The 15,418-nt window shown below is 43.3% G+C and overlaps 1 protein-coding gene across 1 annotated transcript in view; it reads left to right on the top strand.

Annotated features, from left to right (window-relative positions):
* The window catches only part of otog (otogelin), a 248,022-nt gene that overhangs the window by 61,092 nt on the left and 171,512 nt on the right, over positions 1-15,418 (top strand). Inside the window, exons 19-21 of the mRNA XM_080189956.1 lie at positions 1,127-1,339; positions 5,781-5,946; positions 8,604-8,678. Coding sequence (XP_080046082.1) covers positions 1,127-1,339; positions 5,781-5,946; positions 8,604-8,678 — 454 coding nt within the window. The remainder of the gene's footprint in view (positions 1-1,126; positions 1,340-5,780; positions 5,947-8,603; positions 8,679-15,418) is intronic.

Genomic DNA, 15,418 nt, shown 5'->3' on the forward strand with positions numbered 1-15,418 from the left:
ATGACATTAACAAAGAGGCAGCCAGCAGCAGGAAATTGCTCTGTTCCACTCCACGACCATGGTAAATAGGTGAGAGCACCAAATTTATGTGCGGCTCATCTCCAAAGGAACTGCAGCTGTGGAGATGCATGCCTGTTTTTTTCACCAGAGCCAGTACTAAAATCGGAAGATTTCCCCATTGTCAGACTTATGTCTGCCTGCAGCTGAAAAGCTGAGTAACCCAATTTCTAGTCCAAATGCTTTTACTTTACTTACCTGTGACAGAGCAATTCCAGTGCCAGGGCAGTGCCAGGGGCAATGCCAGGGTAATGCGGGGCATGTCCCCCTCCCTCTGGAGGAGCTAGACTTCCCTGTGCATCACACCGGCAATGAAGGAATTCTCAAGCAGGGAATTTTTAATGTGGGGAGGGAATGTACGGCAAGGAAGCCCTTTAATTTAGTAATTTATACTCAGGACAACAGCTAACATTCACATATGCATTTCCTGCAGCTGGCTGTTATGTATGTATTTAGCAACGTATTGTGGAAAAAGAACATGAAGTATGCCTCGTAAACTTAAACAATGGGAACCTTCTTATTAGACATGTGTACTATCCCGCAGTCAAACCCTAGACTGGTTAACTGGGTTCCGACTTAAGCCCCACTCCTCCCCCCTTCCCACACATGACCGGCACTTAAAGGGACATGTACATACCCCTATATATATATGACACTGACATTTCTGGGTGGGAACCTCGTTACATCTCTGGCAAGGGGTAGGTTAAATCAGAAAATGTGATCTCACTGCTGAGATTCTCGTTTCAGCAATCTTGTGAGATCTTCCGCCGCATCACCATTTTCACCCATAGCGAACACTGGTAGGGAATCCTGCCCAATAAATCTTTCCGTACATGAAAGCAAAGAAGAGTTGAAAGTTTGCTGTCACTCTAGCCTGCTCAAATTTGTGTTCTTCATGATTCAAAGCAGAGATGAATGAGAACGTGGTTGAGAAAGTTTGATATTGAACCATTGGCTAATGGTGAAAAGATTTAATTAACTTTACACTCCACTCTTACAACAGGAAGATTTTTATTTTGTAAAAGAAACATTTCTCAACATTTCATTTTTTTTAATGTTTCATCTGCAGCCTCATATGCTACAGAGAAGTGTAGCATTATTGGTGGATATCTGTTTGCATCGTGTCATCAATATTTGAATCCTGACCTGTATCAACAACAATGCAAAACAGACACCTGCAAGTGTGGAGAAACATGTATGTGCTCTGCTGTGGCCCACTATGCTCGACAATGTAGAAGTTATGGCATTTTCATAGACTTCAGATCCACTGTCATAGAGTGTGGTAAGTAATACTTCATTACTATTTTCTATGCACATTTACCTTTTAAGCAAACAGGACGTTTTCTCTAATTTCAACTTACAGCAGAAACATTTGGATTGTCACATTTGTAAGTGAAGAAGTTCCATTGTTTTAATTACTTTTTCTTATAACTGGGTAGAATTGTTCTCTTTCTAGATTGAAATTTGCAACTTGCTAAATTAAGAAAGAATAACGAGAGTGAAAAGTGCAATAAAGAAACTTTGAGTGAATCAGGAAGTAATAATTATAAACCCAAATTTAAGAGGAGCAACAAAATAAATACAATTGTAGATATCATGGAAGAGAATGAAAGAATAGGGTATGGTGTAATGATTTTCATTTTAACAGATTTGATACGTGATAGAGAGGGGATTTTGTAGGAAGAACAAGAGAGGCTTATAAACTATTGAAAAAGTGTTGTGTTTGTTAAGGCGATTATTTCAATATTAGATATTTAAATCAAAGGATATAATGGGCAGGATTTTCTGGCTGCAGTCTCCTAAGGCTGGAAAACCCAACCCAAGGTTAATGGACCTTTGCATGGTCTGCCCCCGCCCACTTTGATTCCCATGGCGGGCAGGATGGGAAAATTCCGGCCACTGTTCTAAAGTCCCAAAATGCATGCCTGGTGCACTGTAGACCTTCTCATGAAATATAACATTGCAGAAAATTGAATTGTTACATATCTGAGGCAAAGCTGACACTATGGCTAGAGCTTTCCACCTATTCATGCTGGCAGAATCTTCTAAACCCACCGACAGCGCCCCTCTGTGATGGGTTTCGTGGCAGTGAGGGGTGCAGTCAATGGAAAACGTCATTGACTTCTGGTCCCACAGCTGACCAATGGTGGGCCACATTCATCGGCATAAAACGTGAGGCAGATTGAACAGAAAACCTTGACCTATGTTGTTTATGCTTGAGTATTGAACTTGGTCCACTATTTGCACTGTGGGAAGATGAGCAAGAGTAGAAAATGGTTGTTTTAATGATGGATGACCCACAATGTATCCATCAGATTCAGCTGGCACACTAAATTGTAGGACTACTGTCTTTTAAGCACAGTTACCAGGAAATGGCTGATATCAACTAGGAAGGTTGTGACATTATTCTGTTATCTCTTTAAACCAATACAGGGCGGCATAGTGGCACAGTGGTTAGCACTGCTGCCTCATAGCGCCAGAGACCTAGGTTCGTTTCCTGACTTGGGTCACTGTCTGTGTGAAGTTTGCACGTTCTCCCCGTGTCTCCGGGTGCTCTGGTATCCTCCCACAGTCTGAAAGATGTGTTGGTTAGCTGCATTGACCTGAACAGGTGCTGAAATGTAGCAACAAGGAGAATTTCACAGTAACTTCATTGCAATGTCAATGTAAGCCTTACTTGTGACTAAATTTAATCTTACTTGATACGTTCTGTAGAACATATATTTTTAAATTATGTTTTGTTCATCTAATAAGGAAATGTAATGATATATGTAAGGAGGGGGAGCAAAACATATCTGTTCAAGCTCAGATGCTGGAAGCATTATGTCTGTATTGGTTACATAGAATGAAATTTCTTGATGGGAAAAATATGCATTATATTCTATGAACCGAATTCAAAGTAGAACTGGACGTCACCTTATCTTAGGTCATGGGACATGTATTCTGATTTACCACAAAAATGTAACTACGTTTTGAAAGAGTATTAAAAAGGAAAATTTAGCCAGGATTTTGTTGACTAATGGGGTTCTTGCCCTATAGTCAGCCAACTGATAGGCAACCTCAACCAGGTTCACTGAGGAGGCCCCACAGAATCAATTGCCTTTTAGGCATTAAAAGACTGAGATCCCCAGTGGTGGTGGTGCCTGCAGAGAGCAGAGGGCCAATCAGAGGCTGGTAGCCTCTCATGCCAATAACATCAACCAGAGTGATGGTTGCTGGTGGCAATGAACTCATCAAAGGCCGAGGGTCATCATGTAATCCTAGGCTACAGGTGAGTGAAGTCCAGGTGTGAGGTATTGAAGATGGAAGCTCAGGTGAGGAGGTTGGTTGGATGTAATAGGAGGACATAGCTTTTGGCAATCAACTTCTTGCCCGATGCTGGGTCCATTGACCAGGCATAAAGTGCCTGACTGTGAGGGACATAACCTTAAGCTGACATCTGATGAAGTTTTCTGGGTAAAAGCTTTGACAAACTTCAGCTCTCTTTCCTTACAGATGCTGCCAGACCTGCTGAGATTTTCTAACATTTTCTCTTAAAGTTTTCTGGGTGGTTTTCTGAGGTTGTGTGAAGGCTCTGTGGCTCACCATTTAATCCCTGAGCCACCATTAACATGCAATGGGCTCAAGAATAATGGATATCAATTGACTCATTAATCTAACATCGGCCACGGGTAACCAGGAATTCTGTGTCAACCCCTTCTGCCTCCATATAATCAGAGATGTTTGCCATTCCCATTGTTAAGTGGATCAGAGGGCCATGTTTCCACAATAATGAGTTGCACTAAATCCAGCCCATTGTGACAATATGATTAAAGAATTTATACTTCTTTAGAATTAATTAAACTAATAATCTTGTTGGCAGAATTTATAATTATTAACAATGGCAATTTAAAATATATGTAACAAATTTAGTTTATATAACAAATAAATTTATGTATCAAAAGGCAGCACAGAGGCATACTGTTTAGCACTGCTGCCACCGTGCCTCACAGCGCCAGGATCCCAGATTCAATTCCGGCCTCAGCTCATTGTTTGTGTGGAGTTTGCACGTTCTCCCCATGTTTTCTCTGGGCGCTCCAGTTTCCTCCCAAATCCAAAGCTGTGCGGGTCAGATTGATTGACCACACTAAATTGACCCAAGTGTCTGTGGGATTAGCAGAGTAAATGCATGGGGTTGTGGGAATAAGGCCTGGGTGGAATAGTTGGTCAGTACATAAGATCATAAGGCATAAGAGCAGAATTAGGCCATTTGGCCCATCAAGTCTGCTCCGCCATTCAGTCAAAGCTGATATTTTTCTCATCCCCATTCTCCTGCCTTTCCCATAATCCTTATTAATCAAGGACCTATCTGTCTCTGTCTTAAAGACACTCAATGGCCTGGCCTCCACAGCCTCCTGCGGCAAAGAGTTCCACAGATTCACCACTCTCTGGCTGAAGAAATTCCTCCTCATTTCTGTTTTAAAGGATCGTCCCTTTAGCCTGAGGTTGTTAACCTGATAGGCTGAATGGTCTCCTTCTGTACTGTAGATATTCTATGATGTGATGTATAATATGAGTAAAATTAAGCAACATGGAAATAGTGAGATATGAGAAAGCCTTTCAATCCATGATATGTCAGGGTGCCTGTAAACTAATCATCTGGGTGCTATTATTCAGAATAAGTAATTTTGTTTTTGGGTTTATAAAAACATAAAAATCTGTGATTATTTTCTTCAGACCTGAAAAAAAGACGAGAGTGTTAATTCAGTTGGGTAGATGACTACAGTGTGTCTTAGAATAATACCAACAACATAGTTTCGATTCCTGTTCCAGCTGAGGGAGACTTGAGAACTGCCTTCTTGCCCTACCCGCTGGTTGATGTGGAGCCATGTCCCTCAAGCTAAATAATCAATTATTTCTCTCAGTTAAGTGACTGAGATCATTCATAGACTATGACTAATTATCTAGGTTCCTGTATCTTTTCTATTTTCCTCTGGAGAAACACAGGTCTGGATTTTCAATAGCTGATAGCATCAGGAAGGGGTGAGGATATGATTTAAAAATTGACCTCATTGCCACAGAAACACAATGCAATTTCCAAAGGGAGAGAGGGAGGGAGCAATCAAGGAATCTACTTGCCACTAATTGGCCCAGTAAACTTCTCAAGGAACTTGTGGAGAGTAAGAATATGAGTTCCAAAGCTGAAATCTCCAAACATGAACAGTCTGTTGCAACTTAATTTACAGCTTTTGGGTTCAAAGTGGACAGAAGTTAAAGTTTTTACTAATGCTGAAAAATTTCAGGAGTTGGAGGATCTTGTGCTTTATCTTGCGTTGAGCCATTTGGTCACTTTTTAATTCAGTAAGGCTTTTGGTTTGCCAAGGTCTGCTCTCTTCTGCAAGACTGTGTCAGGCTCCATCATGTCTGCAGTTTGTCTTTGCCATTCACGCTCAGCAAGCAGCTCCTGTCTCCCGGTGATACAATTGTGGTGCAGGGCCAGGACCCAAAAATTACTCGAGTCAAGTTCCCAGCCCTGATTTTAAAATTCTATCCCTAGTTTCTGCTTGTTATCACTTACTCCGTTGTATAGATTGAACCTAAAATGATACGTTGCAGTTCTCAAATATTCCAATAACGGCATCATCCATGTTTCCTGAAACAATAAATTTCTGATGGCTAACTGAAAATATCCTGAATTTTCCCTGATAAATAATACCCTTCATGCATATGTTTAATCTCTACAGCCATTCAGTGCCCAGACACAATGAAGTATGGCACTTGTGTATCATTCTGTAATCAGACCTGCGAGTCAATATCTACGCCAGAAGAATGTTTTGGTGAATGTGCTGAAGGATGCAACTGCCCTGACGGTACATTTTACAACACCAGATCACACACGTGCGTGAAGAAGTAAGTGACAACATTTATGAATCAGAAGAGGATTGCTTGTTGAAATGCCCTTTTGGATAATTTAACTGTTGCATGTGATATATAATTTAAGCAATACAATTCAAAGTTATAGGGTGGAATTTTCTGACTGTTCATGCTGGCGGGATTTTCTGAGCTCACTGCGCTGATTGGAGAGATGGCTGAGCGCTAAATTTTCGGTCATTGCTTGCAGTGACGACGGGGTGTGAATGGTCAAAAATCCCAGCCATAATGTTTTTTTCTTATTATGCTGCAAGACTGCAGATAGGCCAGTTGCACCCATGAGAGGAGTATATGACATTTATCGAAGGATGTTTGAGGAACATCCGAGATCAAATGATGGTCATTGATATTTTATGGAGGTCCATGAGATAATTTGTCTCAATCTCATTAATATTTGAGCTTTTTAAGGCTGTATTTAGTTGGTTGACACTAACGTGGTGGGCTGAATAGCCTTCTTCCAGGTTGTATCATTTGATGCAAACTAATCCAACAATTTCAAATATGTAAATGACCCTGTTTCCTTCCCTGAAAATAAAAATAACACTAAACTGAATATCTTAATTCCCAACTCGTGCTTAGATTGTATGTAACAATGGCTGAAAACCTTTGTGCTATATTTGAAGTAAATGTTTTGCACATATTACTGAAACAGAAAAGATACTTGAAACTTTCTCTGTTCACTTTGGCATTACTTTCCAGTGGGTCAACTAGTTGTCAATAGTGTTATGTTACCGTAACTTTGATACTCCTGTGCTGATTAATCAATTTTTGATATTCACAATCCTACACAGCTTTATATTCTTTCAGATTGTTTAGTGCAGTTAATGGGGTTAATAAGCTCCTAGTTTTTGGAAGCACTCCCAGTTGTAATTTTATATTATTCTGTTTGTGGAATGCAGCCGTCTTATATTGCAAAACCATGCAGCAAAACAGCCAGTAATTCCCTGACACATTCTTTTCCAAAAGAACGTACTTCAGCTTCCCAACTGGAAATTCAGCTGCTGGTTTCTTTAAGATAAGATATTCTTTAATTACATGATGTGTAGAATATGATTGTTGCCAAAAGTTTTGTGGAGATTGTGGGCAGAATTCTACCCACTGCCCAATTGGCTGAATGCCATGCGGCTACATTAAAATGACTACCAGACATAGCCTACCACTGGGAAATTTCTCAGCAATGGAAATGGCAATGGGTTAGTTGCCCATCTTTCTTCAACAGGCAACTAATTTAAGTGACTAATGGCCCAATTAAGGACAATTTTCCGAAACTATTGGCATTTTACCATTGGCAGGGCAGCCAACCCATAGCTCACAGTGGATTCCAAGGGCTTGGACCTTAGTACTGGGTCTCATGCTGCACAAAGTGGGCTGCCAGCAGTGAATGGCGCTCTGACGGCCCCAACTCTTTCACTAGAGGGATTTTAGCTCCATTCTCTGGGCCCCAGCCTGCCAGGCCTAGCTATGAATTTATGTAATGTTTAACCTTCTGGGGTGACTCAAAATGTAGGTACCTCTGCATTCTTTTTTTGGCCTCAGCACTGGTCACCTTTCTCAGCTACACCATGAAGATCTGAAGCTGCTGGCCCTCTGCTGACCTGAATTGGCCACCCAACAACGCCTCCCCCACCCTTGCTGGCTCTTGATTGCCTTCTCCTGGCAATGTTGTGGTAAAGTGGGTCAAAATGCTGGAACTCTTGAACAATACTGTGTATGTACCAATGCCACATGCACCATAGCGGTTCAAGAATGCAGTTCACCACACCTTCTCAAGGGCAGTTTGGGATGGGCAATAAATGCTGGCCTAGCCAGTGATGCCCACAATCCCTGAAAGAGTAACAAGAACCTGAGAGAGGCCTCCATCACTTCACCAAAATCTCTCCTTGCGTTTTTTAATGACTACCAAAAGATTCTCTCATTGAAAAATATGTCCTGGTTGCCTTTATTGTGAGTTTGTAAACTATTAATTTATGTTAAACTGTTGTTTAGTTCAATTAATGGTTATGGATGTCTCAAGAAAAACAGAAGAGGAGAGAAGCCAGTGATAATTGGGAATAGGTAATTTCCAAGGCTGGCGAAAGCTTTTAACATTCAAATTTGTTCAAGAGCCATAGTTACCACTTCTGAGATTTTCATTATCAAAGTGAGGCATTAGCCAACACAACAATTTTCACGCTGATTTAGAAATTTGTAGGTTTTGTCACAATAGAGCAACTAGCACTTCCAATTATAGACCACACATTTAATAAAGTTGACTATAAATATATTAATGTGTACATATAGCTGAACTATGGATATTAAACTGTTTTGTGGGCCCCTCTTAAAAGAGATTTAGAATCTATAAGATAAATATTTACTTTAACATATACCTTGATAATCAGCACTTCTCAGCATAATACAAGTTACATGTTATGATATAAAATGTATCTGGTAAAAGGATGCTCACTTTAAGTATAGCTTAAGCAAAAATCTCATCTGCCTTGGGACCATTGTTTTTCTATTCACATTTCAAAACTGATTTTTGATTGCAATTTGAAGTGCTATGTTTAATCCATACAATTTCCCCATAGCACACGTACATGAATTTAGTGAATGTATTGTATAAATAAGATTTGAAATGATGTAATTGACTTTTGCAGGAGTGATTGTCCTTGTTATTTTATGGGTGCAGAATACTCACCTGGAGAAGTGGCAATTAGTTCCTCAGGAATGTGGTGAGTAGTCACTGCAATTTCTAGTTCATCTTCCAGTGTTTATTTCTAATGCAACTGAACACTAGTGATAATTAAAACATGTTCACCATCTCTTGCTCTTGTACAACAAACTAAAGGAAGATCTTGGCTGGAAATCTCCAGATTTTCATGTCCTGCCTCCGCTGCCAGCAAGAATGGAGAATTTGGCACTTAGCCAAATCTCTTTTCATTACAGCAGGACAGGAGAATCCCAGCTGCATGGGAGATTGGAGAATCTGGCCTTTATCTCTGAAATTTATTAGAAAACTACTTGTAGTAAAGAGAGCATTTTTCTGGCTTAGTTGAGTAATTTTAGTTTTCATTGTAGGACTCTGCCCATCAGTTTTCAGCTCACTCTTAGTTGGGAGGGAAATCCATTTCCCTTTAGTATGTTGACTTACAAAAAGAACAAAGAACAAAGAACAACCCAGCACGGGAAACAGGCCGTTCGGCCCAATGAGCCCGCTCCGCCGCATCACCCTACACCTTTTCTACCCTGCGTGTCTACGAATGGAACCCCTAACTTAGCCAGATTCAGGGGAGAATAGTGTCAATTTGGTAAACCAATCAGCCTAAGAGCACATCTTTGGGGTGTGGGAGGAAACCGGAGCGCCCGGAGGAAACCCATGCAACCACAGGGAGAATGCACAAACTCCCACAGACACAGGCCCAAATCCATGTATCTGCACAGCTAGCAGTGCTAGTCACTGAGCTGTTGCGGCGCCCGTCTACCGGTCCAGGATCAAGCACACACACCGACACGAAGTACTAGGCCACTCCCGGAACCTCCAAGAGCAGCCCACGCACGACCCACCGTGTACATGCCCCTCGTTTGACAACGAGGTGGACCTCCACCTGCGGAATAAAAAGACAAAAACGTTAAGTTACAAGTCTGCATTTCCGGTGTCTCCCGAGGTTCTGACCTTATTTAATAGCCCCTACTATAACCCTCCATCCTCGTTTCACTCATGTGTCTGTCTAACTGAACCTTAAACGAGTCCAACGTTCCTGCCTCCACCACCCTACTCGGTAGCGCGTTCCATACCCCCACGACTCTCTGCGTAAAGAACCTTCCTCTCACATCCAAGTTATACCTCTCCCCCCTCACCCTTAAATTATGACCTCTCGTATTTGTACCCAGTCTAGGGAGCAGTCTCTCACTATTGACTCTATCTATTCCCTTCAGTATCTTATATACCTCTATCATGTCCCCCCTCAATCTCCGTCTTTCCAAGGAGAATAGTCCCAGTTTCTCCAACCTTTCCTCATAACCCAGCCCCTCCATGCCAGGCAACATCCTGGTAAACCTCCTCTGAACCCTCTCCAGAGCCGGTAGTAAGGTGACCAGAACTGGACGCAGTACTCCAAATGCGGTCTAACCAATGTTCTATACAACTGAAGCATTAGACGGCAGCTTTTATACTCTATACCCCTTCCTATAAAGGCTAGCATTCCATAAGCCTTCCTAACAACCTTCTCCACTTGTGTCGCAACCTTCATGGATTTGTGAACCTGCACTCCCAGGTCCCTCTGTATGTCTATACTCCTAATCTGTCTACCTTTTATCACATAGCTCCTCTCTGCATTATTCCTTCCAAAATGCATCACCTTGCATTTGTCAGGATTAAATTCCATCTGCCACCTATCTGCCCAACGCACCAACCTATCTATATCCTGTTGTATCACCTGACATTCCACTTCAGTACCCGCCAACCCTGCCATCTTGGTGTCATCAGCAAACTTGCTGATCACACCACCTACGCTCTCTTCCAAGTCATTTATGTATACTACAAAGAGGAGAGGTCCCAGTACTGAGCCCTGCAGCACACCACTGGTCACTGGCCTCCAGCCCGACAAGGTCCCCTCCACAACGACCCTCTGTCTCCTATTGCCCAGCCAGTTCTCAATCCACCTAGCTACCTGACCTCGTATCCCATGCGCCTTAACCTTTTCTACCAGCCTACCATGAGGGATTTTGTCAAACGCCTTACTGAAATCCATATAGATGACATCAACGGCTCACCCATCGTCAACCATTTTTGTCACCTCCTCAAAGAATTCCACCAGATTCGTAAGGCAAGACCTCCCTCTAACAAAGCCATGTTGCGTATCCCTAATCAGATCGCAACGCTCCAAATGCTCATACATCCTACCCCTAAGTATTTTTTCCATTAATTTCCCTACCACCGATGTCAAACTCACCGGTCTATAATTTCCAGGATTGTCCCTACTACCTTTTTTAAACAGCGGTACCACATTAGCTACCCTCCAGTCTTCTGGGACCTCACCTGTGTCCAAAGAAGAGACAAAGATTTGCGCCAGAGGCCCAGCAATTTCATCTTTCACCTCCCTAAGCAGCCTGGGATAAATACCATCAGGCCCCAGAGCTTTATCCGTCCTTACGCTACCTAAAAGCCCTAGCACTTCCTCCCTCGTAATAGCTATTTCCTGCAGCTGATCCTCAGCTCCCTCCAAGAGACCGCATGATTCCGACCCCCTCTCCCTCGTGAATACCGACGCAAAGTATTCATTCAGGAGCTCCCCCATTCCCTCCGACTCAATACATAACTCCCCACTTTTGTCCCTAAGAGGACCAATTTTCCCTCTAACTACTCTCTTGCTCCTAATATAGGAATAAAATGCCTTTGGATTTTCCTTAATCCTACCAGCCAAAGCCATTTCATGCCCCCTCTTCGCCCTTCTAATTCCCCTTTTTAGCTCCCTCCTACTCTCTCTATATTCCTCCAGCGCACTCTCTGTACCCAGTTGTTTCGACCTAACATACGCCTCCCTCTTCTTCCTGACCAAGTCTTCAATACCCCCTGTAATCCACGGCTCTCTAATCCTACCTTTCCCATCCTTCCGCTTAACCGGAACATACCTCCCCTGCAACCATTTCATTTTGCCCTTAAAAGCCTCCCACTTGCCAACCGTGGACTTTCCAGCTAACAGTCCCTCCCATTCAGTGTCCTGCAGCTCCCTCCTAATCCTGCTATAACTCGCCTTTCCCCAGTTCAGCACACTCCCCTTCGGCTGGCACTCATCCCTTTCCATTTTTATCCTAAATTAGACGGACTTGTGGTCACTGTTAGCCACATGTTCGCCTACCTCTACCTCAACCACCTGCCCCGGCTCATTACCCAACACTAAATCCAGTATAGCCCCTCCCCTAGTCGGGCTAGTTACATACTGCTCTAGAGACCCTTCCAAAACACATTTCACAAACTCCTCTCCCTCCGTACCCCCAGCTCTAGGCCCCCTCCAATTCACTTCAGGTAGATTAAAGTCACCCACTACAACCACCCTATTCTTCCCGCACCTATCCAAAATGCCCCTGCAAATGCCTTCCTCCACTGACCTCAGGCTGTTGGGTGGCCTATAGTATACCCCTAGCAATGTAATCTCTCCCTTTTTATTCCTCAACTCCACCCACAGTGACTCAATCCCTATCTCTTCCATATTGTCCTCCCTCTGCACTACTGTGATGTTCTCCTTTACTAACAGTGCCACCCCTCCACCTCTCTTCAACCCTCCTCTGTCACACCTGAAACACTTGTACCCAGGAACATTCAGCTGCCAGTCCTGCCCTTCCCGTAACCACGTCTCCATTACAGCCACCACATCTAACTTCCTCACAAACATCAAGGCCCTAAGCTCATCCGTTTTCCCTGTCACACTCCTAGCATTGAAACAGACACAGTTCAACCCACGAGTGTCCCTTGGAACCTCCTTCCCCCTGACAATTTTCCTTTCACCCAACTCTCTCCCAGCCACATCCCCACCCCCCCTCCCTATTAGTTTAAACCATTCCTAAACACCCCAGCTAACCTCCCCGCTAAGACACTAGTTCCCCTCCCGTTCAAATTCTCCCCACCCCTCCTGTACAGTTGCCCTTCTCTCCTAAACACCTCCCAGTGATCCACAAAAGTAAAGTCCTCTACCCTACACCAATCCCTCAACCATGCATTCAGCTTCATGATCTCGTCATTCTTTGCCCTGCTGGTACTGGGCAGCAACCCAGAGAGTGCCACCCTGGAGGTCCTGCTCTTTAGTTTGGACCCCAACTCCCTAAATTGCCTACGGACCTCTACCCTACTCCTCCTTCCTATGTCCCCCTCCCCTACGTGTACTATGACCTCAGCCTGTGCCCCCTCCCCTTTCAAAATTCCCTCTACCCTTTCTGTTACATCCTTTACCCCTGCTCCAGGGAGGCAGACAACCATCCTGGAGTCACGCCTCTGTCCACAGAACCTCCTATCAATACCTCGGACCCTACCACTATCACCTTGCCAGCCCCCTTCTGTCCCTCTAAGTCAGTCTGCCCCTCCTGCCTATCTTTCTGTGCCCCTGTCGTCGAACATTGGGGGGCCTCTGGGGAGGCCGGGGGACCCTGACTACTCTTCTTCTTCCTCTTTCTCCTCCTAACAGTCGTCCACCCTTCCTGCTCTTCAGCCCTTGGGACCTCTTCCTGCTCATGGTTCCTAGCCATTAACTCCTCATTTTCCCTGACTAGAAACGCATCTTCCAGACGCCCCTCGAGCTGCCTGACCCGGGCCCTCAAGCGCTGCAGTTCTAAACATTTAGTGCAGATGTGGACCTTGGGGACACGTGACGCCACCAAGAACTCCCACATGCGGCACCTGACACAGCTTATATTCCTCCCTATATTCCCTGCCAATGTCCCAACCTCCTGTAACCGCCAAAAGGTAGAAAACTGCAACTCCCTTGTCTAAGCCTGCTCTCTCCTAAGCCCAGCGAGCCAAAGCCCTTCTCACTCAGCTCCCACTCACTCTGCTGCCCGCTCCCGACGCTGCCCGCTGTATGCTGCTACCCCTTTTTTATACCCCCCGCTCCCCCTTACCGACAATCCCCTCGCCTAACTTCCGGTTCGGAAGTAAACTACACTCTAACAAGCCCCGAGAACCGGAAGTACAGAAAAAAAGCGGTTTTCAATTCAAATCAGGCACTCACCACAGCCACAGCCACCAGGTTCAATGCTCCGGAGAACAATGAGATTTGGGAATCTTTTCTTCTGGGTCCTTCAATTCATTTCCCAGTTGCCATTCCAGCTAGCAGTAAGTCCAGTAAAAGGAATAGTCATTCCAATACTATTACTCCTAAGTTACATGCTTTGGTTTTAATTTTTGATAAACGCTGTTTACTTTCTTCACTGATTGATATCATGATGTTTAACCATTTATTCATACTTGTGATCCAATGTTCCAGTATGATGGACAATTGTTCAATTAGATACTGTTTCTAACATGATTATGTTTATAAGTATAAATAATTAACATGAACAATCTTTTAGGGAGGGGTGAAAATATCATCGAAAATCTACAGTGCAGAAGGAGGCCATTCAGCCTATCAAGTCTGCACTGACAACAATTCCACCCAGAGTCTATTCACGTAACTCCACATATTTACCCTGCTAATCCCCCTGACACTAAGGGGAAATGTGGCATAGCCAATCACCTAACCCACACATCTTTGGAATGTGGGTGGAAACTGGAGCACCCTGAGGAAACCCACGCAGACACAGGGAGAATGAGCAAACTCTACACACACAGTGACCTGAGGCCAGAATTGAACTCTGGTCCCAGGCACTGTGAGGCAGCAGTGCTAACCACTGTGCCACCATGCCGCCCATATGTCAGAAGATAGAAATAAAAGTCTATGAGGGTTATCTATACTATACAGATTATCAGTTTACATTGCAGGACCTTAATCATAATATTATGAGAGAGAGAACTTTTCAATCACGTCCTGTCCTATTCACATTGGAAAATGGGTAATTAGCAATGAAAGATTGGAGAAAAAGATTGCTTGTCCATTAGCTGCCTGAAGCTCCCTTGACAGGGTTTTTAGACGTGTTGAAATGGATGACTAATGCATTTTATAGAAACCAATGAGAAGCTTATTGTCAGCATTGACCACCATTACTCCACTGAAACAGTTCAGAACTTCAGGAGTCCACAAATGTGTAGAGTATTCCCAAAATCTGGAAGTTACTGTCAGTGCTTATATGTTTCTCCAGGGGATGCAGTATTGCTTGGTGGACCTGCATTCAATGGGAAATCTTTGAACTGAAATTAACTTTCACTCTTAACACTCTAACTCTTGACAAAGTTACATTTAGCAGAACACCATTGTTGACCTTGAAGAACTAACTTTATTTTTGTGAAATGTCAAATTTCTCCATTATGCTGAAGTTTTTTGTTATTTAAAAAGTTTATCTTTATTTTAACTTCTATCTTAATCCAATTATTTTGTAATCTGAAATTTTATATTAATAATAATCTGGTTCAATGCTTTTAACTTCCTAGTTTGCTGTTTGTGGAAATGCTTCAATATGATTCACTATTTAATCTTCTTGTTGACATTACTGCAGTTCAGTTGACTTGCAAAATTTAAACTGCCTTTGGGAAAGGGGAAATCTGTGCCAGATGAATCTCTAGGGCCAGAATTTTACTTTATTCAGGCAGGTGTGCTCCCAACTCAGAAGTGTGTGAAATCACACCAAAAGTTGGTGGGAGCATGTTAGAGATGCATGCCTGCACTTTCTTTTTACTCAGATACTGTCCTTTCCTGCTCTCCCCAACAGCACTGAGCCTTTCCTTGTATGTGTTTCATGCCAGCTGACCTTTACTTGGCCAGCCAACGTGAATTAAAATTTCAGTGCTGACCGTAGCGTTTTGTGCCCACTTCTGGATGTGCTGAGT

Source organism: Carcharhinus amblyrhynchos, chromosome 6, assembly GCF_965287045.1.
Source record: "Carcharhinus amblyrhynchos chromosome 6, sCarAmb.v2.hapA, whole genome shotgun sequence".
In the NCBI taxonomy this organism is placed as follows: domain Eukaryota; kingdom Metazoa; phylum Chordata; class Chondrichthyes; order Carcharhiniformes; family Carcharhinidae; genus Carcharhinus; species Carcharhinus amblyrhynchos.